Source organism: Loxodonta africana, chromosome 8, assembly GCF_030014295.1.
Source record: "Loxodonta africana isolate mLoxAfr1 chromosome 8, mLoxAfr1.hap2, whole genome shotgun sequence".
Taxonomy (NCBI): Eukaryota; Metazoa; Chordata; class Mammalia; order Proboscidea; family Elephantidae; genus Loxodonta; species Loxodonta africana.
The window spans coordinates 76914342-76941288 of NC_087349.1; the positions used below are offsets into that span (position 1 = coordinate 76914342).

At 38.9% G+C, this 26947-nt stretch overlaps 1 protein-coding gene across 1 annotated transcript in view; it reads right to left on the reverse strand.

The window, feature by feature from the left end:
* The window catches only part of CRPPA (CDP-L-ribitol pyrophosphorylase A), a 312645-nt gene extending 286668 nt beyond the window's left edge, over window positions 1-25977 (reverse strand). The window contains exons 1-3 of the mRNA XM_010587230.3: window positions 25335-25977; window positions 10486-10762; window positions 2687-2836 (exon numbers count right to left, since the gene is read on the reverse strand). Coding sequence (XP_010585532.1) covers window positions 2687-2836; window positions 10486-10762; window positions 25335-25582 — 675 coding nt within the window. The 5' untranslated portion in view covers window positions 25583-25977. The remainder of the gene's footprint in view (window positions 1-2686; window positions 2837-10485; window positions 10763-25334) is intronic.
* Window positions 25978-26947: the final 970 nt, after the last annotated feature.

A 26947-nucleotide genomic window follows, 5' to 3' on the forward strand; every position in this document is an offset into this window, starting at 1 on the left:
TTCTAATTAAATAGGTCTCATGGATTGAATTGTGTCCCCCAAAATATGAGTATCAATTTGGCCAGACAACAATTCCCACTGTTGTGTTATTGTCCACCAATTTGTCATCTGATGGGATTTTCCTACGTGTTATAAATCCTATCTCTATGCTGTTGAAGAAACGGGATTAGTAGCAGTTAATGTTGATGAGGTAGGACTCAATCTACAAAATTGGATTGTATTTTGAGCCAATCTCTTTTGAGATATAAAAGAGACAAGGGGGCAGAGAGACAGAGGGACCTCATACCACCAAGAAAGCAGTGCCAGGAGTAGAGTGCATCCTTTGGACCCAAGGTTCTTGTGTGGAGAAGCTCCTAGACCAAGGGAAGATTGATGACAAGGACCTTGCTCCAGAACCAACAGAGAGAAAAAGCCTTCCCCTGGAGCTGGCACCCTGAATTTGGACTTCCAGCCTCCTAGGCTGTGAGAGAATAAATTTCTCTTTGTTAAAGCCATCACTTGTGGTATGTTTGTTATAGCAGCACTAGATTACTAAGACAATAGCTCTGGGTTGAGGCCCCAGAATTTGCATTTTTAATGTTTACAAGCATGCTGATGCTGCTGGTCTAGGCCACACTTGGAAAATCAAAGCCTTAGGGCATTAGGGTTTAATTCTCTAGCAAAAACTGTTGAAATAGACTATTGTAATGTGAGAGTCTAGGAGCCCTTGTAGCACACTCAGCTGCTAACTGAAAGGTTGGCAATTTGAACCCACCAGCAGCTCCCAGGGAGAAAGATATGGCAGTCTACTTCTGTAAAGATTACAACTTTGGAAACCTTATGGAACATTTCTACTCTGTCCTGTAGGGTCACTATGAGTCAGAATCAACTCATGGTTAATGTGAGAATCGTGCGATTATACTCAAATTTTCTTCTAAAATATAGTTATCATATTTATTTATTATCTCTATTATAAATGTATATATGAAGGTGAACAAATTCTTGCATTAATCTCAAGAAACATGGCAGACGATGGTCTAATTCACCAAGATTTAATCTATAAAATAGATATTAATGTGCAAAACTAAAAGGAAGTTATAATAGCATAACATGTATATGATTAATGAGCAAATTCTAAAGGAAAATTCCTATATTCAAATTCATTTTTGTAAGAAAACAATGCAAATCATTGTGAACTAATCTTATTATTAAGATGAATTTCCAATCTACATAGTCAATCTTATCTTAAAAATAGAGTAACCGATAGGCAAGTCAAGATTATTGATTCATATTTTTGTTCATGTGCTGTCAAGGCGATTCCACAAAGTGCCTCATGTGGTCTCCTGGGCTATAATCTTTATGGGAGCAAATCACCAGGTCTTTTCTCCTGTGCAGCTGCTGGTGGGTTCAAACCTATGACCTTTCCATTAGCAGTTGAGCACTTAACCATTGCACCACCAAAGCTCATTATTGATTCATAACGTATGTGATTAACTACCCTCTATCCAAAATATATAGAATTCTTCCACTGTAAATACCCACATTCATATCACCATTATCACATATCCCTAAAACTCTACCTCTTTCAAACTATTTACTACGTGTCTAACATCAGCTACACACTAAGTTAAATATATAGAATTCTTCCACTGTAAATACCCACATTCATATCACCATTATCACATATCCCTAAAACTCTACCTCTTTCAAACTATTTACTACGTGTCTAACATCAGCTACACACTAAGGTTAGTCAGTTTAACTTACTGTATTTCATTGAGATGTTTCTGAGAACCTCAATACCTGATATCCAATAAATGTTTACTGACTAAATACAAAAATGGTGGCAGTAAAATGTATATAAGTACAAAAAAGTGTTCCAAGAAGTGAAAAACAAAACAAAGGTAATCCAATAAAACCTAAAAATGAATGAATTATTCAGTACTTTTTAAAAGTTGCTTACCTTTAACTGGAAATCCTGGTGGTGTAGTGGTTACATGCTACAGCTGTTAACAAAAAAAAGTGGGCAATTCGAATCCACAGGCACTCCTACTCTGTCCTATAGCATCCTATGAGTTGGAATCAACTTGATGACAACAGGTTTTTGGCTAACTTTAACTAAAATTTTAATTAATGTTTGTCTAAGCAGCTGTGCATAGACACAGGCCTGTGACTGCTATTCTCAGAAAGTCCTGCTCACAAGGCAGGCCCTAGACTGGAGTGTGGGAGCCTGGTTCTTGGCAAGTTCCCAGTCAACAGGTAACTGATAAGGAAGGTTCACTGTGCCCAGACTATGTAAACAATATAGTTTATGCTGAAAACCTGCTTTCCTTCTGGGAATCTAGAATTTTTCTAGGTGCTGAGCAAAAAAATGCCTATGTGACTAGCCCCAAATCTCTAATGGGCTCCCCTGGGCAGAAATATGGCACATATGTCGCTGCTGTGTGAGGGATGTGTTCTACAAGGTCCTTCATGAGGCGTAGAGACCATAAGGAAGCCTGCAGTGGATTTCTCCAGACTCCATCTGTGTCTCTTTCCTTATGATGCACATGTGTACCCTCACTACTTCACTATAACAAATCTTTGCCGTCAATACAACCATATCCAAATGCTAAGTCTCAACAGTCCTTCTAGCAAATATACAAATATGGAGGTGCTCTTGGAGAAGTGAAACACAGCAGCTTTTTCAAAAAGTCCAGATTCTTACCTGATGGTATGCTTCATAGATCACATCAAATAGAAACGCCTGTGGCATTTCACTTGCTTTGTATCTGGCACGTTCTAGTGAGTGGTCTAAGCAACCATCAGCAGATGGACTGATGACAGTAGATACAAGAGGTCGAATTGCTCCTGCTGCCTAAAGAAAAATAACACATTTATTTCACCTAGAGATCATTTTAAAGGCAAACTCTGTATCTCACTTTTGAAAGCAGATCTTATTCATAGCTTCAACAAGCTAACTCAAGGAAATATTTGAGGAATTGTTTGTTGGGTTCACAAATCAAAGCATTATTTCAGGTCAAATTCAACCTCATAGTATTACAATTCCATATACTAAAAGGTGGAAGTAATTTTTTATTTTTTCATTATAGGTTCAAATTCCTTTTTCATTACAGGCCATTGAAGTCAAATACTAAAGAAGGATGCTAAGATATAATTGGGTATTCCCTGAAGAGAGTAGACAGGGACAGAAGGACTATTGAGAAAGAATCCTAATGCACTGTAAGTTAATATTTACTAATTAGTGTGCCTTCAGAAGATTTAATTTACACATTAGAAAATTAAGGAAACAGACATATCCCCTAAAAACCCAAAAAATGAGACTTAAAAATAATCCAAATAACAATGAATTTATGTCTTATTCTAATTCCTGTGAAAAATAGTTCTCTTCAACACTTTCTCAGGCAAAATGCACATTGATTTCAATTGTTCTAATGAAAGCTCTGTTTCCTTAATAGATGAATCTAAACTTTAGAAAAGGAGACGTTTTCAAGTCTGACAATTTTTTTCCCTTTGTCTTTAATGGGGGGAGCCCTGGTGGCACAGTAGTTAAGAGCTCTGGTTGCTAAACAAAAGGTCACAGTTCAAACCCACTAACCACTCCTATGGGGCAGTTCTACTCTGTCCTATGGGGTCACTATGAGTCAGAATCAACTTAACTATAATGCATTTGGTTTTTTGTTTTTATATTTAATGAAGCCCCATTGTAAAGCCATCTTCAAGGTCATCATTGGGCAGCTTTCTTGGTGAATTTGTCTTACAATGTGGTTCTTATTGTAGGCAGCTAACCAAATCTTCTGATATTAACTCCAAAATGTCCTGTTTTCCCCATAAAATTCTTATATGGGCATTATAGCACATTAAGCTAATCACAAATACAAGTGTAGTCTTGAGAAGACCAACATCTGAGCAAGATAGACAGTCCACAAACTAGTTTACAAAAGTCAAGGAATTGGCTGGAAATCAAAGCTAATTTATGAGCCAAGTAGACAGTTTACAAACTGTGTTACAATTTCCAGTGGATCAAATAGAAATATGGAGCCTAGGCATAAAAGCAAAGACGATGAGAGAGCCAGGGATGCCAGGGAGGGAATAATGTCCAAGTAGGTGAAAGGGTAGAGAAGAAGCAAGCCAAATTGGCAAGGGGCTAGGAGATATGATAGGAAAAACACACAGACATATACACATGCTGCTTTTTAAGGAAAAAAAGAATTCCATGATAACTACTTATAGATACTATTGGAATTCTATGCCAGGTCATGAAGTGAATAAACATTTAGTAAAGACCACAAGACTTCCAAAACATTACTGTAAGGAACTGCACAGATTCTCTCCCCAGTGAAACAACCATAACTGGGGATGGGCTCCTTCTCTCCCCATTTCCCAGTCAGGAGCTACAGTACCTGCCTGGGAGGGACAGGGCTGTCAGCATTTTTCACTCTGCACAGTTCTGTGTTAAAGAAGCTAAATCCCAGGCAAGTGTGGACAAGAGGTTGGGGACTCCCTTACTCCGCACAGTAACCACCTGTAGGATGGAGGGTCTATCTCAGTCATGGCAGGCCAAGAATACTAGGCTTTCAATTGCCCTCGCCCCAGCTTGCTCATAGGACAAAGGTTTCATGCCAAGAGAGGTAAGCCAAGAAGACCAGCGGCTACTTGCCCCCCTCCAAAATGATGCTCGTAAAGCAGAGGTGTCACTCCAAAAGAAACAGGACATTGCCCCCACCCATAATTCCAGAGCAGTGACAGAGAGAATTTACCCAGTGGGGGAGATAGGCTATATGAACAGAGAGCTACAAAGCTTTTCCCAAGGAAACTCACTTTATTTGGAATAGAGTGTGGGGAAGTTCAAGACTGAAGGCATTCTCCAAAGAAATGAGGACCGTGGTGATAAGCAATTAGAGGAAATTGGTAGCTCCAGAAGAGTAAAAAAGCTAAGCTGAAGGCTATCTAGCTTACCAGAGATGATCAAAAGAGCTCATCTAAGAAGGGCCCTTGTGGGATAAGAACAAAACTAAAAAACTGGCCCCAAAACTAACTGTGCGAAGGGACCAGAACTAACTCTGCAAAGGGGCCAGAAACTACCCCCATTGCAAAAGAAGCAATTTATGTTCCAGAGCATTGTCAAAAAAAAATTGGGCAATCATCCAGCAATAATGTAGCTCAACAGCTGAATATGATACTAACGGAGGAAGGTAGCAAAACAGACATATCTGGAAAAGAAACATTCAAAAGAAGTTCTACTAAAATCACTGTTACCCTAGGGTGACTGTACACATGCCCAGCACTGAACCTTCTGAGAAGCTAAATCAGAGATTTCAAAATATAAAGAAAAAAAAAAAGAACACTAAAATAGACTACCTGAGTTGCAAACAAATAAATAAGCAAACAACAACAAGTCCTGAGGAGGCAGGAAGGGGAGAATCAGCATCCAGTGATGATGAAATATATTATCCAAAAAGTCCAGTTTTCAACAAAAAATTATGAGACATTCGAACAAGCAGGAAAGTGTGACACATACATAAAGAAAAAAATTTTTTTTTTTTTTTACATAGAAAGGAAAAAAAGTAAGAGGCAAACAAAACTGCTCTGATGTCAAACTTAACATGTGTTCAAAGAACTAAAGAAAATATTCAAAGAGCTAAAGAAAACCAGGCTTCAGAAGTAAAGGAAGGTATAATGACAATGTCTCATCAAAGAGAGAATATCGATAAAGAAATGGAAATTACAAAAAAAGAAGAAAACTAAATACAAGTTCTAGAGTTGAAAAGTACAATAACTGAAATAAAAAATTCACTAGAAAGGCTCAACAATAGGTTTGAATTGAGAGAATAAAGAATCAGCAAACTTAACATAGATCAATAGAAAGTATACGATCCAAACAACAGAGAGAAAAAAGAATTAAAAAAAAAAAAAAAGATTCTCAAAGAAATGTAGGACAACATTAAGTGTGCCCCCTTCCAAAAACCAAACCTTTGCCGCTGTGTCAATTCCGACTATAAGCGACCCGATAGGACAGAGTAGAACTGCCCCATGGTATTTCCAAGGCTGTAATCTTTATGGAAGCAGACGGACACATTTTTCTCCCACAGAGTTGCTGGTAGGTTCGAACTGTTGACCTTTGGGTTGCAGCCAAACACTTTAACCAGTGCCCCACCAGCTCCTTGAGCCACCTTCCCATTGCCATCAAGTTGATTACAACTCATCCTATAAGCATCCTACAAGATAAAGTAGAGCCGCCCATAGTGTTTCTATGGCTGTAATCTTTACAGAAGCAGGCTGCTACATCTTTCTCCCACAGAGTGCCTCGTGAGTTCAAACCACCAACCTTTTGGTTAGCAGCCAAGTACTTAACCATTGTGCCACCAGAGTTCCTTACAAGCTATAAAAGCAGGCAGAAGAAGGAAATGATAAAAACTAGAGTGAAAATAAATGAAATAGATTAGGGGAAAAAAAAATCTAAGAAGCCAAAATTGGTTCTTTAAAAAGAACAACAGAATTGGCAAACCTTTAACTAGAGTAATCAAGAAAATAAAAGTCAAACTGTTAGAATCAGTAATGAATGAGGTGACATTTCTACTAACCTTTCAGAAATAAAAATGAATATAAGGGAATACTATGAACATCTGTACGACAATAGAGTAAATAATTTAAATAAAATGAAAAAACCCTAGAAAGACACAAAATACCAAAACTGACTCAGAATAGAAAATCTGAAAAGAGCTAAAACAAGAGATTGAATTACATATTTAAAAAGTTCCCTCAAAGAAAAGTCCTGGCCCAGATTGCTTCACTGGTGAATTCCACCAAACATTTAAAGAATTATTAATACAAATTCTTTATAAACTCTTCAAAAACACAAAAGAGGAGGGAAGATTTCCCAACTCATTCTATGAGACCAGTATACCATAATACCAAAACCAAAGATATCACAAGAAACGAAAATTGCAGGCCAATATCCCTTATTTCTCATGTTAGGGCAATTCAATAGTTACGTGCAAAAGAATGAAGTTGTACCCCTTTATCACTCTATACAGAAAAATTAAGTTTAAATGGATCATAGACCTAAATAACTAAAACTATAAACAATTAGGAGAAAATATTTATGCCTTTGTGATAGGCAAAGACTTCTTAGCTATAACACCAAAAGCTAAAGCAACAAAAGAAAATGTAGACAAATTAGACTTCATCAAAATTAAAAATTTTTGCACTTCAAAGGATGCCATCAAGAAAATTAAAAGGCAACCCATAGGATGAAAAAAAAATATTTGCAAATCATCTATCTGATAAGGAACTTATACCTAGATTATATAAACGATTCTTAAAATAAAGATAAAAGAATAAATAATATAATTAAAAATGGGCAAAAGATCTTAATAGTTCTCCAAAGATAATACACAGGTATCCAATAAGCATATTAAAAATGCCCAACATCATTAGCTGTCAAAAATGCAAATCAAAGCCACATTAAGATACCACTTCATACCCACTAAACCCAAAAAACCCCACTTTCAGAGTCAATTCTAACTCCTAGGGCCCCTATAAGACAGTATAGAACTACCCCATAGGGTTTCCAAGACTGCAATCTTTACAGAAGCAGACTGCTACATCTTTCTCCCTCGGGGCAGCTGCTGGGTTTGAAATGCCAACCTTTTGGTTAGCAGCCTAGCATTTAACCACTGCACCATCAGGGCTCCTTTCATTCCTACTAAAAAAAAAAAAAAATCAAAATGACAAATACAAGTGTTGTCAAGGACGTCGAGAAATTGAAACCCTCATAAATGGCCGATAGAATATTAAATGATGCAGCCATTTTGGAAAATAGTTTGACAGTTCCTCGGAATGCTAAACAGAGTTATGATACGTCCCAGTGATTCTACCCCTAAGTGCATACACAAGAGAAGAACGTGCATCCACATAAAAACTCCTACATGAATATTCATAGCCACATTATTGATGACAGCCAAAAAGTGGAAACAATCCAAATGTCCATCAAGTCCTGAATCAACAACTATATCATAGGCAAATTCATAAAGAAAGTAGGTTAGAGGTTACCAGGGGCCTCCAGGGAGAAGGAAATGGGGAGTTACTACTTCATGGGCACAGAGTTTCTGTTTAGGTTGCTGAAAAGTTTTGTAACTAGAAGAGGTGAAAGTTGCATAGCATTGTGAATGTAATTAATATCATTTAATTGTGTATTTAAAAGTGGTTAAGATGGCAAATTTTATTATACATGTAGATATACGATAAATTTTTAATGTAGTGTACCTATTCAATGGAATATTATGAAAATTATTTGGCAATAAAAGGAAGGAAGACCTGATACATGCTACATCATAGATGAACCTTGAAAACATGATAAGTAAAAGAAGCCAGTCAGAGGGTATCTTAAAAAAAAACCTGTTGCCGTCGAGTCAATTCCAACAAGTAGCGACCCTACATGACAAGGTAGAACTGCCCCATAGGGTTTTGAAGGAACCCCAGGTCTGAAGGAAGCGCCCTGCTCCCAGCGCTGCTTTCTTGGTGGTTTGAGGTCCTCCTCTCTTTCTGCTCCCTTCTCTCTCTTATATCTCAAAAGAAATTGCAACCTAATCTTGCAGATTGAGTCCTGCTTCATTAATATATATATAAGCCTCATTAATATAACTGCCACTAATCCTGCCTCGTTAACATAGAGGTAGGATTTACAATATATCTGAAAATCACAGTGGCTGCAACAATGGGCTCAGGCATAACAATGATCATGAGGATGGCACAGGACCAGACAGTGTTTTATTCTGCTGTACACAGGGTCACTACGAGTTGGAACCAAATTGACAGCACCTATCAATAGGAAAATCATATCAGATGACAAAATGGTGGACAACCACACAATACTGGGAATAATGGCCTACCCAAATTGACACACATTTTGGGGGGACACAATTCAATCCATAACAATGTCTTAGTCTCTGGAGTCAATATATCTTTACCAGTTTAGTTTTGGGGTTTTGTTTTGTTTTTTTCTTTTCTAAATCAAAATGGAATCTAAATTTTTGAAGTTATCTTTAGCATGTAAACTTTCAAAAACCCAAAAACTAAACCCATTGCCATCAAGTCAACTCTGACTCATAGCAACCTTATAAAGGACCCACAAGTATCTAACTTATTCAGCAAGTGATTTATTTGAAAGGGATATTGGGGTAGGGCTTGAAATTAAGAGCTAAGAAAAAAGGGGACAACAATGTAAGAAAACAAAGAAGAATGAGTTAAAAGGAACCCATGGAAAACAATCTGTGACTTGGCTCTGACTAAGCAAAGTCATCTGAATTGTCATGCCTTAGGGTGGCATTTGATTCAGACTAGTATTGTTCTACCATTTATTGACTAGAGGTTAAAAAGGTGCCAATGGGCCCCATCAATTTAAGAAGCTCAACTGCTGGTATAAATCTTAATTTACTGCATTTATGTCTTGTTTTGTTTTGTTTTGATTTGATTTGATTATTATTATTACAGTTCAGAACAGTGTAAAAGACTTGGCAGGAAGTAGTGCCTGGATTTACTGAGGCTCTTGGGTCACTATCCTAACCATTATAAGGAAATTTAGAAACAAATAAGATTACTGGGTGTCTCCAGGGGAAAACTGTGAATTGTTTAGAGCAGGCCCCCAGGTTAGTTGAATCTAGTCTTTCATTGGTTTTGAGCTCTTTCACAACTCTGTAAATTATGACCGATAACAAAGCAAAATAACTCTTTCTTATAAACATGCAAGTAAATTTTGTCCAAAGTAGGTTCAATTGACTCTCCTCCATCTCCCCATGGTAAAAGCAAGATACGTTTATGAATTCACTTCAACATTCTTTTACTTCAAATAAATTAGTGCTTCTTTGGTTCCGTTTGGAAACAGTTATAACATCTGTCTGGTATCCTCATTAATAAAAAGTTAAATACAATCTTTTACACATGTTAATTTTATAACTTAATGAAATTCATGGTTTTGCTTATTTTTTTTTTTATAGTATCCTTTGACATCATCAAAAACAAGGCAATATTTCTAGAACAGACCAGATTTTTGGAAGTTTATTTTCCAAAAAAAAAGTTTAAAAAATATTTACTTTCAAACTAGCTTTTAATATAAGAAAATTTTACAGATTTCATAAAAATATATTTGGTTTGCTGGTTTGCTTTACTTAATATGCATAATGTAATTGAGTTTTATAGATAACGACATAATTAATTTCATTCATTAATGTTCCATCCATACCAATGCTCTCACGACATTATTACTATTTTTTCTCCAAGTAGCTCATATTACATTGTGATAAAGAAATGTCTATAGCAAAAGACAAATTCCAGAAAAGTCTTACAACCTGTAATACTAGAAATTTTCTTAAAGAAATTACCATAATATCCTTAGGTCATCATGCCCATTTTAAATAATTTGGCATTTAAATATAGAAACTTTGCAAATGAGCCACACTATACTGTCTGTTCATTTTATTCATTCTCAGAAGTATAAATACTTACCCCGTGTTCTTTAGCAGCTCTCACAACTTTAAGGAGGACATCTTCCTCAACAAATGGTCTCACAGCATCATGGATAATCACTACTTCTGGCTTAGAGAGCTTAGATTTGGACCCATCCACTGCCAGTGCTTTTAGTCCATTGAAAATTGACCTATGGCGGGTCACTCCAGATTCAACTAGCGAAATGCGTTTATGCTGGTACCTCTGGATAATACCATCCATTGCTTCCATGTTCTCTCTAGTTACTGCCACGACAATGTCCTTTATCCAAGATACTCTAAAAGAAAAATGCATATACATTTCATAAATTGATTCTTGGACAACAACTAAAGTTAAGGTAATAAAAAAGCTGAATTACTACTTAGTATTTTTTTTTATTACTATATCTATATAAGGAAATAGAAAATGAAAAGTAATGACTAAGTCAATTTTATACATCTTTACTAATTCCAATAAAGAGGTAGATAAAAAGTAAAGAATTAGTATGCCACAGGATTGATAGATAATGATTGACAGACAATTTCATACTATATCAGAAATTTCTTAGTTAAAAGTTGAAGTTCAACAACTGGAATATTAGTAGATTGAGAACACAGAACGTAGCAGGAGTATCGTACGTTCATACAAAGAATCCGTTCCTTCTACATTAGTCAGCTGAGCCCTCACCCCGGGAGGCGTTTTCCTAAGCATTGCTGTGTCAAATTTTTTTTTATATGTTGCTGCAAAAAAAGTAGCCTAGCATACTTACAAAAATACCTCAAGAGAGTGTGAAAAGTGCACAAACTAAATTTGTATGAATATAAATCAGGATTAAATACAGTGAAAAAAAATCAAAACTTAATGAAATGCTAAAATAAAGACATTGTTCTGTTGAATCATATACAAAATATAAAGCAATACGTTTTCTGTTGTAAAACATTTTCTTAAAGTAAGATCTACTGACCTGCTGGACTGCAAACAGTCCACACTTCTGAGTGGCTACTACATTAAAGCAGACTGGCAGACTTTTCTGGAACACCAGTGCTAATGGAGACCTACCTGTCTTTCACTGTAGATTCAACGATCCACAGCCAATAAGCCCAAACTAGGAAAACTGTCTCTGATCTACGGTAGCAATCGAGAGAAAAGGCCATCCTATAAATAAAGGTCATTTTAAATTTTAATGGACTTCTTAGCCTGTGAGATCCTGTATGTTCATGCTAAAACAGGTCTTGAAAACATTTTTAAAACAGATGGAAGAGAGGCCTTAAAATTACTGAATAATGAAAATTACTATCTTCTTTTTTTACTGAAAGACAAAAATTAACACTGAGTTTCTTCATTCAATAATAAACAATCTCCTACCTTCTGTTATTGAACGAAACCTCCCTCCAACCCAATATCCCATTCTGCCAGTGACTACCCCAATACTCCCCTGATGAACAAAGCCAAGAACTACTTTATAAGCATGCTGCCTTTTTATTTTAAGAACATTTATTTTTAACAAATACTTTTTGAGGATCAAATAAATGATCAGCATTGAGGATACAACGGAAATAGGCAGTCACTGCCTTCACAGAGTTTATGGTCAGATGTGAAACAACAACAAAAAAAAACTATTGCAAGCTGCAATTAAGACCTATGAAGGAGTGTTCAGAAAAGCATATAAATGGAGCACCTGACCAGCACCAAAGAGGCAGAGATGGTGTTCCTTAAGGAAGTGGAGTTTGTGTAAGATCCAAGAGGTGAGTGGCAGGTAAGCAGGCAAAGGGGTTTGGATGGAACGAGAGAGGGGTGGTCCAGGCAGAGGCCATGGCAAGGTCCTCAAGGACTAGAAGGAAGGCAAGATAGAGTTCTGTAAGCAAAGGGGAGAGGAGCCCATGAAGACACTGGAAGCCTAGGCAAGTGCCAGCCCAGGCCTTGCAGACCTCCCAGACTATGTTGGTGAGGTGGAATACTCCTTAATCCTACTCATAGAATTGGGACTCATAGGAAAGCTTTAAGTAGGAAAGTATTTTCCCACTTAAAAAAAAAATAATAATAAGGAATACCTTATGTTCTAGGTACTGTTCTATGACATAACAGAAGCTGTGATAAACAGAATAATGGTCCCTGAAAGATGTCTTTGTCCTAATTCCTGAAACCTGTGAATATGTTACATGCCAGAAGGAACCTAGCAGAGTGATTAGGGTATTGAGATGGGAAGATTACTCTGGATTATCCAGGTGGACCCAATATAATCACAACGGTCCTTATAAGAGGAAGGCAGAAGGGTCAGAATCAGAGAAGGAAATGTGATGACAGAAGCAGAGGTCAGAGCGAAGCAGGGCCACAAGCCAAGGTATGTGAGTGACCTCAAAAAGCTTGAAAAGGAAGGAAGTTCTTCCCTAGAGCCTCCAGAAGGAACGCAGCCCAGTCAATACTTTGATTTTAGCCCATTGAAACTGATTCTGGACTTCTGACCTCCAGAACTGCAAGATAATAAATTTGTGCTGTTTTTAAGCCACCCAGTTTGTGGTAATTACAGCAGCAATAGGGAACTAATACAGGAGTATAAAGGTGAAGAATGGATTGGGTAGGGGAGAAAGGATGCAGACAGAGCAGGCAGGAGGCTGCTGCAGTACTTTAGGCAAGACAATGACGGTAGTCTGGCTATCAGATAGGGCTTGTATATGGGATTTAAGATATCATTAAGCTGTGATAGATATATTTACAACAAGGACCAAAAAAAAAGTAGCTTTTGAGGCTGCTGATGTAAAACCAAACAGCTCATGGGATTTGGCTCCTTGGTTTGGAGGTCCTAAGGTCATGGTTTCATGGGACTTCCCAATTAATTGGATTAATAACATGTTTAGTGCTTCTGTTCTACCTCCTAGTTTACTGCATGGTGCTTGGGGTCTTAAAAGCTTGCATGCAGCCATCCAGAAGAGCTGGATGATGCCTGGCTACCATTACTGAACATTTTGATCAAAGATTCCATAGAAGAATCCTGATCAAAAGAGGGGAAATGTAGAACAGAATTTTAAGTTCTCATGAAATCCAGATTTTCTAGAGCCATGGAGTCTGGATGAACCCCTGAAACTATTGCCCTGAGGTAATCTTTAAACCTTAAACCAAAAATACCCCTGAAGTCTTTTTAAAACCAAATGTTCAACTTTACTAGTAAAGAATGTCTGCCTTGAGCATGGTGCTATTTTATGATCTATTTATATGGGATCAAACTGACAACAGCAATTTGAAAGATTAGATAGGAAACTTCGGGGATGGTGAGTTTATTTTAACAGAGGAGGAATAACTCAGAAAAGGAGGGTAAGAATAGTTACAACTCAAACACCGTCATCAATGGTGTATGTTCTGCTGTGTATATTATAAACAACAAAAATAAATTATTTTTAAAAAGAGGTAATTAAGAGGTAAATAATCTATGTGAGTCAGTAGGAAAGGGTCACAAAATAAATCTAGTGTCATATAATATGAAGTAACAGTAGCTAACATACTATGTTCTCAGCATTTTTCATGTTTTACCTCATGTAATCCTTATAATGAATCATGAATTTGATTCTAGTACCCCTTTTTATATATGGGAAAACTGAGGCACAGGATGGTTAAGAAACTGCCCCAAGGTCATACAGCTTATAAGTGGCAGAGCTGGGATTTTAAACCAGTCAGTTTGGTTCCAGTGTCCATGATCTTAACCACCCATATACTATCTCTCATAAAATATGAAATATAAAATTGTAAAAGATATCTGAGCATATCAAGGGTATCATAAATCAGAAAGACATCAGAGCCTACAAATACATTCCATTTTATTTTTCTACACTACCATTTTATCCCAAAGATGACTTGATATACAAAAAACTTTTTTACCATCTTCCAACACAATTCAGTATTTCCTTTTATTTTTTCTTCTAGAATATAGGCTCCATGATACACAGCGACAATGTCTGTTTTGTCCATTGCTTTATACCTGCCATAACCAACTTCAGATCCTAGCTATGGGGGACCTCCTTTGGGTTTGAGAGGTAGTCAAGTCTTCCTTCTTAAATGAGACCACTCATTTAAGGTAAAACTCTGAAGTCTAAAGATTCAGACTCTCATTGAATGAATATTGTAATTGTTAATTCTGATACTCCAGTTCTAAAAGAATGTCTTGAGGTCTTACCTGTGTGCCTTGCCGTGACTGCCTTGCAATAAACTAAATGAGTTTATTATGCAGGACAAGAAAGCCCTGGCAACACAATGGTTAAGCATTTGGCTACTAACCAAAGGTTAGCATTTCGAACCTACTCAGCAGCTCCGTGGGAAAAAGACCTGGTGATCTGTTTCTGAACAGATTACAGCCTAGTAAACCCTAAGGGGGCAGGTCTACTCTGTCACATGGGATCACTATGAGTTGGAATCGACTTGACAACAACAATATGCATGAAAACCTGAGTACTTCTCTAAACAAAACCCAAAACCAAACCTGTTGCCACTGAGTTGATTCTGACTCATAGCGACCCTATAGGACAGGGTAGAACTGCCCCACAGGGTTTCCAATGAGCAGGTGGTAGATTGGAACTACTGACCTTTTGGTTAGCAGCCATAGCTCGCCATAGCTCTTAACCACTGTGTCTCCAGGACTCCATTATTTCTCTACTTATCTCCAAATAAATAAAAATCCTCCAGGATACCTGCTCCTCATCTTACCCATACAGAATCTACTCTAACCATTTCTAGATGACTTCTCAAGATCAAATTTGATGTCATCTCCTGCTGTCTCTTGAGCAAGGCCCTTTAAAGTCTGACCTCAACCTACTGGTCCAACTTGGCCTCTTCCACACCCATATTACTCTCCTACTGAGCTGCCCCCTGAAGGGAGGGCACTACATTCTGTCTCACATCCAGATCTTTGCATGTGCTGCTTTCTTTGTTTTTCAACACTGTCCCCATCCCTATTTCTCTCCTATCCCCTCCCACTCCCAGTTGAGTCCTACTTGTTCCTCAGCTTTCAATTTGGATATGGCCTCCTCCAGGAAACCTTCTCTGACTGCCATTATGGGTGCATATCTCTGCTGTCTACTTCCAGAGTACTCTGTCTTATCAATCATTACACCACATTCTGTTTAATTTTCTATCTCTCCCACCTAGACTGCCAACTAATAGAATGCAAAGACTACCTGCCAAGGTTTGGTGTATAATATACTTTTAATAATATCAGTAGTAGAATCCATAGCTAACATTTACGGAATATTTGCTAGGTGCCGTGTACTATACAGAGCATTTTGCTTATAATATCTCACTTAATATTTACATCAACTTTGTAAGATCATCAAATGTGCATTATCATCAAATGTATGTCAACTATATATTATTTTGACATCACATTAAGTTTTTTTTAAAGAGAAGTAGCTATAAGTACATGCTCAATTAAATCAGTGACAGAATTTTTCTCTAAGAGATCAACCTTTCCCCTAAACTATTTACTATATTAAAAAATGGGTAAAAGGTATGAACAGGCACTTCACTAAAGAAGACATTCAGGTAGCTAACAGATACATGAGGAAATGCTCATGATCATTAGCCTTTAGAGAAATGCAAATCAAAACTACAATGAGATTCCATCTTACTCCAACAAGGCTGGCATTAATCCAAAGAACACAAAATAATAAATGTTAGAGACATTGTGGAGAGACTGGAACACTTATACACTGCTGGTGGGAATGTCAAATGGTACAATCTCTTTGGAAATTGATTTGGCACTTCCTTGAAAAGCTAGAAATAGAACTACCACACAATCCAGCAATCCCACTGTTTGGAATATATCCTAGAGAAATAAAAGCCTCTACGTGAACAGATATATGCATACCCATGTTCATTGCAGCACTGTTTACAATAGCAAAAAGATGGAAGCAACAAGGTGCCCATCAATGGATGAATGGCTAAATATAGTATATTTACACAATGGAATGTTACGCATCAATAAAGAACAGTGATGAATCTGTGAAACATTTCATAACATGGAGGAACCTGAAAGGCATTATGCTGAGTGAAATTAGTCAGTTGCAAAAGAACAAATATTGTATAAGACCACTATTATAAGGACTTGAGAAACAGTTTAAACAGAGAAGAAAATATTCTTTGATGGTTTCGAGAAGGGGAGGGAGGGGAAGGGAGGGCGGGAGGGAGGGAGGTGGTATTCACTAATTAGATAGTAGATAAGAACTATTTTAGGTGAAGGGAAAGACAACACACAATACAGGAGAGGTCAGAACAACTGGACTAAACAAAAAGCGAAGAAGTTTCCCCAATAAACTGAATGCTTTGAAGGCCAGCATAGCAGGGTCGGGGGTTTGGGGATCATGGTTTCAGGGGTCATCTAAGTCAATTGGCATAATAAAATCTATTAAAAAAACATTCTGCATCCCACTTCTGAGAGTGGCGTATGGGGTCATAAACGCTAGCAAGCGGCCATCTAAGATGCATCAATGGGTCTCAACCCACCTGAAGCAAAGGATAATGAAGAACACCAAAGACACAAGGTAATTATGAGCCCAAGAGACAGAAAGGGCCACATAAACCAGAGATGACATCAGCCTGAGACCAGAAGAACTAGACGGTGCCCAGCTACAACCGATGACTGCCCTGACAGGGAATACAACAGAGAACCCCTGAGGTAGCAGGAGAGCAGTGGGATGCAGACCCCAAATTCTCGTAAAAAGACCAGGCTTAATGGTCTGACTGAGATTAGAAGGATCCCGATGGTCATGGTCCCCAGACCTTCTGTTAGCCTGCGACGGGAACCATTCCCAAAGCCAACTCTTCCAATGGGGATTGGACTGGACAATGGGATAGAAAATAATACTGGGGAGGAGTGAGCTTCTTGGATCTAGTAGACACATGAGGCTATGTTGGCGTCTCCTGTCTGGAGGGGAGATGAGAGGGGAGAGGGGGTCAGAAGCTGGCCGAATGGACATGAAAAGAGAGAGTGGAGGGAAGGAGTGTGCTATCTCATTAGGGGGAGAGCCATTAGGAGTATATAGTAAGGTGTATATAAGTTTTTGTATGAGACTGACTTGATTTGTAAACTTTCACTTAAAGCACAATAAAAATTTTAAAAAATAAAGATATTTCTAAGTGACAACTTTTAAAGATATAATATTGCTATTTTTGGTGAAAAATTACAGTGAATTAAATCTTAAATACAGAAGAATCGAGAGGAAAAAAGATGATGAGATAGATGATGGGATACTGCTTGACAGAGTAGTTATTCAAATATGTGTTTAATGAATTAATGAACTAATGAACTCCCAAAAGTAAATTCCCATTTTATTGAAATGCTTTCAAATAACTAGAAAACAACTCTATATTTCATCAAATAGAAAGCAGTCTATGGAGATGCAAATAATTGCAAATAGATATTTGTGTTAAATGTGGTATCAGACTATTTCAAACAATTGTATGATACTCTAAATTGAATATAGTGTTTTAAACTGGTATTGTTCAAACTGCAATTGTTTCTCAAACTGAAAAAATTTTAAGACCCATTAGTGTGTCATCAAATCAGTTTACTAAGTTTAGGCCAACAGTTTTGGGTGAATGCAATAAAACTTAATAATATTAACAGAAAAATTGGAATGCACAGCCCATAGTAAGGATAGGTTGTTTTCATGAAATTTTCTTCCAAATATATGTGTTTGTAAGTATGTTGTTAACACATCAAGCCATGATGCAAGATGTATTTCTTATTTTGGTCACAGTAAAAAAAAAAAAAGGTTGGAAACTGTTTTAGGCCACTCTTAAGATAAAACGGACTCATTATGCTATTTTACTCAACAAACCAGCTTACACTCAACACTTGCAAGCCGTTATAAATACTGTTTGTATTCCATGGGATTTATACACATTCTTTTCCAGTTATAGAATTAAAAGCCTTTCACAGTATTAAAATTTAATAATGTAGAATCATGAGACTGAAAAAGACCTTAAGTACCTCACACAGTGCCTATTGAACAAATATTTGCTGAATAAATGGATCTGGTCTACCTTCTTAACTGGAGGCAGGTCCACACCTAACCCCCTGCAGTCCCACAAGAGTCTGTCAAGTTCTCCTGAGTATTTTCTTCCTAGCACATTCCACTGGCAAATGCAAACCTACCCCTAAGCCCCATTACAGCTACAGATATTTTGAGGAAGAAATATAATATCTCAGATGTTATTTTTCTCCAAAAAAAAGCGTAAGTATTACTAACAGGAGTACTCTGCTCCGATAGTTTAATAAGACTGGTTAAAAATAGAATATTTAAACAAACGCTTTAAAAACCAGATGGAAAAGCAAGTCCTATTAATAGTTTTAAAGTTCTCTCACCCAGGCTGCAGAGGTGTGGCCCTGAAGAGATTGTGGCAGCTGCTACTCACTGCCACAACAGCCTTCATGGAAACTTGGCTCTCAGTTGTCCCATGGCTGTAATTTATAGATTCCCATCTCTCCATACCACCCCAACGTTTTAGCAGCAAAACACCGAATTGGTGTGAAGGGGCTGGCTCTTGACTGCTTACCAAGCAGCAGTCCTCCCCACTTTGGCCCACTAAAGCTTCCCGTCATCAGGCCCCAGCTTAACCCTCCCAGCCTCATCTGTCTTAAAGAAGCCTCACCGGGCCATTGGGAACACAAACCTCTGATAGTCTGACCTGAAAAACATATAGTAGACTAGTCCTCCCTTTGACTAAAATATGACCCTCTTATTAATAAAGCCTTAAGACTAAACTATTTTTTAAGTCATTTTCAGGTAAGTTCAGAACCAACCTTGTTCTCGGCACAACCTACAAATTAATTGTTATATTTGACCCTTCTAGTTTATAATGTACAAAACTTAACTATCAATTAAATAATTTTGAAAAGGTTATAGTGCATAAATCAAGCCAAACCCACAGCCTTCGAGTCAATTCTGACTCATAGGGACACCACAGGACAGAGTAGAACTGCCTCAGGGTTTCCAGGGCTGTAATCTTTACAGAAGTAGATTGCCACATCTTTCTCTCCCAGAGTGACTGGTAGGTTTGAACTGCTGACCTTTTGGTTAGCAGCTGAGTGCTTAACCACTGTGTCACCAGGGCTTCTTGATATAGTATATATATGCATATATATTTGTTGCCGTTGAGTCAATGCTGACTCATAGCAACCCTATAAGACAGAGCAGAACTGCCCTACAGGGTTTCCAAGGAGCAGCTGGTGGATTTGAACTACCGACCTTTTGGTTAACAGCCATATCTCTCAACCACTGAGCCATCAGGGATTCATACATATATACATATATGTCTACATATTCTCACAGTGGCTAATTGCAATAATTACACAGATATACCCAGATACAACATAATTTTGATATACTAACTTAAATTTTGGTGCCATGGTGGCAAAGCGGTTAAGAGCTTGGATGCTAACCGAAAGGTTGGCAGTTCGAATCCACTAGCTAGCTGCTCCTTAAAAACCCTATGGGGTAGTTGTACTCCGTCCTATAGGTTGCTATGAATCAGAGTCGACATGTCTCAGATTTGTGAAAATGCAGAAATATTTCTGAACCTAATTTCACCTTTTTTGTTTTCTAAAAAAAAACCTTTTGAGTACAAACAGAACTTCGCTAAAGCAGAAAAACTTGAATTTTTCCAATTTTACCAAAAGGAAAAAAGTAGACAATCTGAAGCCCCAGTCAATTCATGAAATGAATTTCCTTTCAATATCTCCTTTAACTTCCTGATAATAGAACAGATACTTCAATATGTGATATGCTGTTTGATGAATAGAAAGCTTCCTTAAGTTATCTACCTTAGGGGCTAAGAATCTCACCATTTCAAAATGCAGTCTTTCTCTTAATCTTCCTATTACCATAGAGTGTCTCACCTAGCCATCAGCTGTGTCTGGTTTTGAGCCAGAGAATAAGCCTCCAGTGTTGGGTCAGGGATCTGAAGCTCTAACTGTTCCTTATTTTCCATAAACTACTTCCATAACTTCTTTCTTCCGGAGTTTTGTTAATATCTCTTATCTGCTGCACCTCTTCTTTCATTCATTTTTTCCCTTGTGTGGCTCATTTCTAGTCCTTTACTGTCTCTTGAGAAGCCTGGTGGCACAATGGTTAAGTACTCAGCCGCTAATCAAAAGATCAAGGATTCAAACCCACCAGCCACTCTCCAGGAAAAAGACCTGGCAATCTGCTCCTATAAAGATTAAATGCGTAGGAAATCCTATGGGCAGTTCTACTCTGTACTGTAGGATCACTATGAGAAAAAATCAACTTGACAGCACACAACAATAATTGGCTCACTTGAGGGAGGGAAATAAATACATGCTTAAATGGCAAGGTTTAACAACAGAAGAAACTAATTACATTTCTTGACATTTGCCTATGCTAACTTGGAGCCCTGGTGGTGTAGTAGTTAAAAGCTTGGCTGCTAACCAAAAGGTCAACAGTTCAAATTCAACAGCCACTCCTTGGAAACCCTATGGGGTAGTTCTATTCTGTCCTATAGGGTCACTGAGTCAAAACTGACTCGATAGCACCTAACAACAACATCCCAACTTAGGAATCTGGGGCCAAAATTCCTCTTTTGGAAGACTCTTTTCTTTCCTAAGCCTTGATTAATTAGTTCCTTTTATAAAGAATTGGAATAAAACATTTAAAATTCCAAAAACAAAAATCAACACAGAAACCTAACACTGAGTGTAGATGAAGCGTGCACAGCTTGACCAAGGCAAATGATGTCACCTAAGATGAACACAAGAAAAAAGGATCTTTTGTGTAGATATGTATATGTGAGTGTATATATATATATGTATATGTATATGTACATGCATGTATGTGTGTGCATGCATATATATTCATATGTATAATAAATCACATAGTGGGCACAGTTATGGATACTTCATAGACATAACCAAACTTCTCACAGAATTGTTTTTCTGGGTTGGAAGGCTTAGGACCATAGTCTCGTGGGACAATTCAGTCAATTTGCATAATGTAATTCATAAAGTTTATGTTCTACAACCCAGTCTGGTGAGTAGTGTTTAGGGTCTTAAAAGCTTGCAAGCAGCCATCTAAAATTCAACTATTGGCCTCTACTCATCCAGAGCAAAAAAGAAAGAAGGAAACCCAATACTCAAAGAAGAAATTAGACTACAGGAATAACCATCTACACAAACCGAGGCCTCCTCTACCCTGAGACCAGAAGAACCAGATGGTACCCAGCTACCACTACCGGTCTTCTCATCAGGACCACAATAGATAGATCGTGATAGAACGGGAGAAAAATGTGAGACAGAACCTCAAAATCTTTAAAAAATCCAGACTTACTGGACCGGTTGAGATTAGAGTACTCCCCAGGAATATTTTCCTGAGACGCTCTTTAAACGTTGAACAGAAACTATCCCTAAAAGTCACCTTTTAGCTAAATAGTAGATTGGCTTACAAAATAAAGAATATCACCAGTGAGTAAAATGCTCCTTTAAAAAAAACATCTATATGAGACCAAAATAACTTTAAAACAAAGATGAGATGGTAGGAGGGCAGGGAAACTAGGTTGCTGGAAATAGAACAACCAAAATGGAAATAATGAGAATGTCCATGCATTGTAAACAATGTAACCAATGTCAGTGAATAATTTGTGTAGAAGCTGATTGGGAACCTAATCTGCTGTGTAAACTTTCACTGTAACACAATAAAATATTTTTAAAAAAATTAATCAAATGGGAAGGAAAGACAAAGGCTTTCAGGCTGTTCTTTATAATTGTCTAATGGTGACTGGATACTCCCTTGTCCATTATAAAATAGAACAGTAAGATGTATCCTTATCCCTTGTCTATTACAAAATAGAACAGGAAGATGTATCCTTAGTGGGAATCTCACTTTATGACAGCATAGAATTGTTTAATAAAGTAAAAAAAAAAAAATACAACAACAACAACAAAAAAAAAAAACAATAATCTATTGCCATTGAGTCAATTCTGACTCATAGGGACCTTATAGGGCACAGTAGAACTACCCCATACAATCTCCAAGGAGCAGCTGGTGGATTTGAACTGCAGACCCTTTGGTTAACAGATGTAGTGCACTGTAGCTTTTAACCACTGTACCACCAGGGCTCCAGAAAAAACACACAGAACTCTTGAAAAAAAAAAAAAAATCCAGAAGTGTTATTTTTCAATGAGCATCTTTAATTTCCCAGTCAAGTTAATAATAACTAGGGATCAAAATTTACCCTTATTGAGTCCTCAAACCTCTATTAGTGAGATGACAAAAGCTTAAGCAAGGAAAATGCCCTGTCTGATGAGGGACAAATAAACTTTATCTGAAGTCAAATTCTGGACATTACACAGATCTTAAAGGCAAGAAGACCTGACACCGTCTAGTATAATGTAGATGATTAACAGGGTGACATCCGATCACATATTTTATTTTCTTTCTTAGACTGTTGAGCTTCCTCTTCTCTTTAACAGATGCATAATTTAGAAGCATGCATAATTTCTCTAGAGAGAGCAAAAAATGAGACTTTTCCAAAACATTTTGTTTCCATTTCATTTTTTTAACTTGCATAATTTATCCTTTGGAATGAAATTACTTAGGCCTTTGGCGTCACGCTCTAGGAAAATTATCAGCAATCTATGGAGTCCATCTTTTACCAAAAGAGAAACAAAAGGGATTTCATTTCATAAATGGCCAAAAAGCATCCTTTCACACACTTGTAACACAGTTTCCAAAGATCTTCTGGGACATACATGACGCACAATCACATTCCCTAAAGCTCTTTAGGTATTTTAATAGTGACAAAAATGAACTATGAAGTATTCCAGAAAGAAGGTTTTGATTAATTACTATGGCTATTAGTTTGGGTATTATGACTGATGTTATGAAGGAAAAATGGAAAGAAGTCTTCTTTTGCCTTATTTTCCATAAACAAGGCCTTTCCAGAATATTCTTTTACTTTTAAAATGTTCATAGTATCTTTGTTTCTCTGTGTATGTGCATCCACCTATCTCAGGCTGCCTCAGAAGTTAAGAAGATGCAAAAATGTAAATCAATACAAAAGATTTTCATGGAGAAGGGAAGTTAAATGTAAAAATGATACAATCCTCTACATTTAACTGCTGAGTAAAAGAAGATCCTTCTGGCCAAGACCCATTGTGTCCCTGCACACCTGAGCTGCGTTGTCACAATGTCTACCTCACTGGAATGTTGTAGGTGCATGAGTCACACAATGGTTTCAGGAACCCTAGCTACCCAGAGAAATGGAGGAAAACAGAAATAAGAGAAGGAGCAACTGGGACTGTTTGAATATTTGTATCAGTTTCAGATGTAACCACTGGCCTGACTACAAGAATCAAGGGTGATTACGCTCTTTACACTTCCATTTTCCAAATGCCAATATTCAGAAAGTAAAATAACCATATGAGAAGCAACTTGGCTCTCTGACTTCTAGGACATGGGTAAGGAGAGGGGTTCCTTTCTAGATAAGGTGGTACCTACCCTCCTTAGACTAGCGCCTCACTAAGTCAATCTTCATTAAAGCCTTCTGCAAAGGCTGTGCTAAAGAATGCCATCTATCTTGAAGTGAACATTGTAGACTTAGTCCAAGTCTTAAAATCCTACCACAGAGTCAGGGTAAAATTTAAACACGTCTGCAACATACCAAAAAAAAAAAAAAAAAGCCCGTTGCCGTCAAGTTGATTCTGACTCACAGCAACCCTATAGGACAGAGTGGAACCGCCCCATACGGTTTCCAAGGAGCGCCTGGTGAATTCAAACTGCTAACCTTTTGGTTAGCAACCGTAGCTCTTGACCACTATGCTACCAGGGTTTCCTTAGCAACACACACCGCGGAAACCCTGCTCTTGCCCACTCCCCCAGCCTCACTCCATCGCATTAACCAGAAAAACCAAACCCATTGCCCTCCAGTGGATTCTGACTCGTGGAGACCCCATGGGTTACTTGCCCATAGGGTTTTCTTAGCTGTAACCTTTACTAAAGCAGAACCTCAGACTTTTCTTCCAGTGACGCTGGGTAGGTTCGAACCCGCAGCCTTTAGGTTAGTAGTCCAGGGCAAACCCTTTGCGCCACCCAGGGACCTTCTATCACATTATTCAGTCCTAAAAACAAAATTAATAAAATAACACATTTCCCCCTTTTTACCTCCTTAACCCCTCAGTACTGCTCCCCTAGACCCTTACCCCCCTCTCCCTTCACTTCTCCAACTAATTAGTCCATTTTCTTTCAAGATACAGTGTGTACCGACCTCAGTTTCACACCCTAACATGCTAGGTCCATTTTTCACCTTTGAAAGATTTCTATTAAATTCTGCTCAGAGCTCCACCTCCAGTAACTAGTAATTTAGCTCAGTCTGTCTCAAATGAGGTGCTCAGTAAGTGTGAATATGAAAGAATGAAATAAGTGAACCAACAAAAGCCTCTGAAACTAGATTTTCTTGGGCTAGGACTCATAATTCCTGCTTGGGGAGGGAGAGAGAGACAGGCAGTCTGACTGGCTCAGAGCCTCTTATGGACCACAGTCTGAACTAAATTTTCCTAAGGCCCAACCCATGCACTCGTAAGTCCAGCTCCGCAGGGGGGGTTTCCTTACAACAATGTGGGCTTGGGCACGTAAAGACAGGTTTCCGTATCCATGTGTTAAAGAGCCAGAGCTGTCTCTGAAATGTCGCTGGGAACGGAGCTCAAGCTCGAGAAGCTGAGCTTGTGGAGGCTGGGCCAGCAGCCCGCCTCGAAGACGGCGCTTGCGCGAGAGAGCAGCCCGGGCAGGTGCCGCAGCGCTAGCCTGCGCAGGCAGGGCAGGGAGCGGGAGCCTTGGCCCCGGGGACCGTGGGGAGCTCCGGCGCCGCGTTACCTCTCCAGGGTCTGCAGGGTGTAGCTGATGAGCGGCCTCTCCAGGATGGGGCAGAACTGCTTCGGGGTGGGGACGCCCATCCTCTCCCCGCAACCCCCAGCTGGCAACACGGCCGCCACGCCGAACCCCAGCCCGGCCCCGGACGGGCTCAGCGAGTAGGCCGAGGTCTCCTGGCAGGCGCCGCCTGGGCCGTGCAGGCAAGGCCCCGGCTCCGCGGGCCTGGAGCCTCCGGACGGCCCGGGCTCCATGGCGGCGGGCAGCGCGTTGGATCCCACTCGCCCTGGACCAAAAAGCCCCGCGGCTGCTCCTGCCCTCGGCTCGGAGTTGCGGGGTTTGGGTTTCGGACAGAAAGAGCCCGCCCGAAGCGTACCCGCCTGGCTGCTGCGAGTCCCAGGGGGACAATCGCGGCCACAGCTGAGGCTGCTGAGGCTGCAGCTCTTTCCCCGCGCTGCGGCAGCTGCCTCAGCAGCCCGGACCCAGCGCCCCCAGGAGGAGTACTTTCCCCGCTCTTCCTTTCTCCCGGGGCAGACCCCGCAGTCGCCGCAGGTGAAGTGTCAGCACTCCCTACATTCCTAAGGGTCCCATAAACTTAACAGCTGTGCAGACGCTGCAGCGGTCAGGATTCCCTCCCTAACTCCCCCGCCCCTCCCTACACACTAAAATATTTGGAAGAGATTTGCATTTAAATCATAGGATAGGCGGAATGGGGGATGCGCCTCAATTATCTGACTTTGATTAAAATGCCCAGGTTTCCTGGTTCCCACCTAGGGTAAACTGTGGATGGGCAAGTGTCGTTGTGAAACATCAGTAAACCAAACTGCAGTGGTTCCCAAACTTGTCTGCACATTAGAATCACCCGAGGAGCTTAAAAGTGCTGACACCTGTGTTCCATCCTCAGCTCCTGGTATTTAATTGGTCTGGTGTGTGGCCTGGGCTTCGGCATCTTTTTTAAAGATCCGCAAGGGATTGTAATGAGCAGACACATTTCGGAACCTCTGAGCCAAAGCAATGATAACCCAACCCAGTGCCGTCGAAGTACCGTACTAAAAATTTCCAGGAACTGGGCTGAACAATAAGGAGCCTGGTGGTGCAGTGGTTAAAAGTTTGGCTGATAACCGAAAGGTTGGTGGTTCTGTCCTATAGGGTCGCTATGAGTCTAAAAGGACTCTAGGGCAATGGGTTTGGTGTTTTGGTCTGAACAATAGCGGCACATTATCTTATTTAATCTCCATGACAACCTATTACCTTTTCCCTTTTACGGGGGGGGGGGAGAACAGTGTTTAAATGACTTATATAAAATTTCACAGCTAATGGCAGAAGAGTCTTAAGACCCTTGCACAGGGGTACAACCAGAGTTGAAGAATTCCAGGCAAGAAGCATATCTTGCCCTTATTTAGTACTGTCCCTGCTGACAGTGTCTACCATGAAAATATAGTGTAGTATTTGGAATGCCAGAGCCCTCTTTACTGAATTCCTGGAACATAAGTTCCACGAAAGCAAGGACCTTGCTTTTTTGTTTGTTTTAGGTTGTATGCCCAGTTCCTGGAATATAACATACTTACATACTTAATGAATTACTAATTGAGTAAATTATTGACAATTAAATTATATAT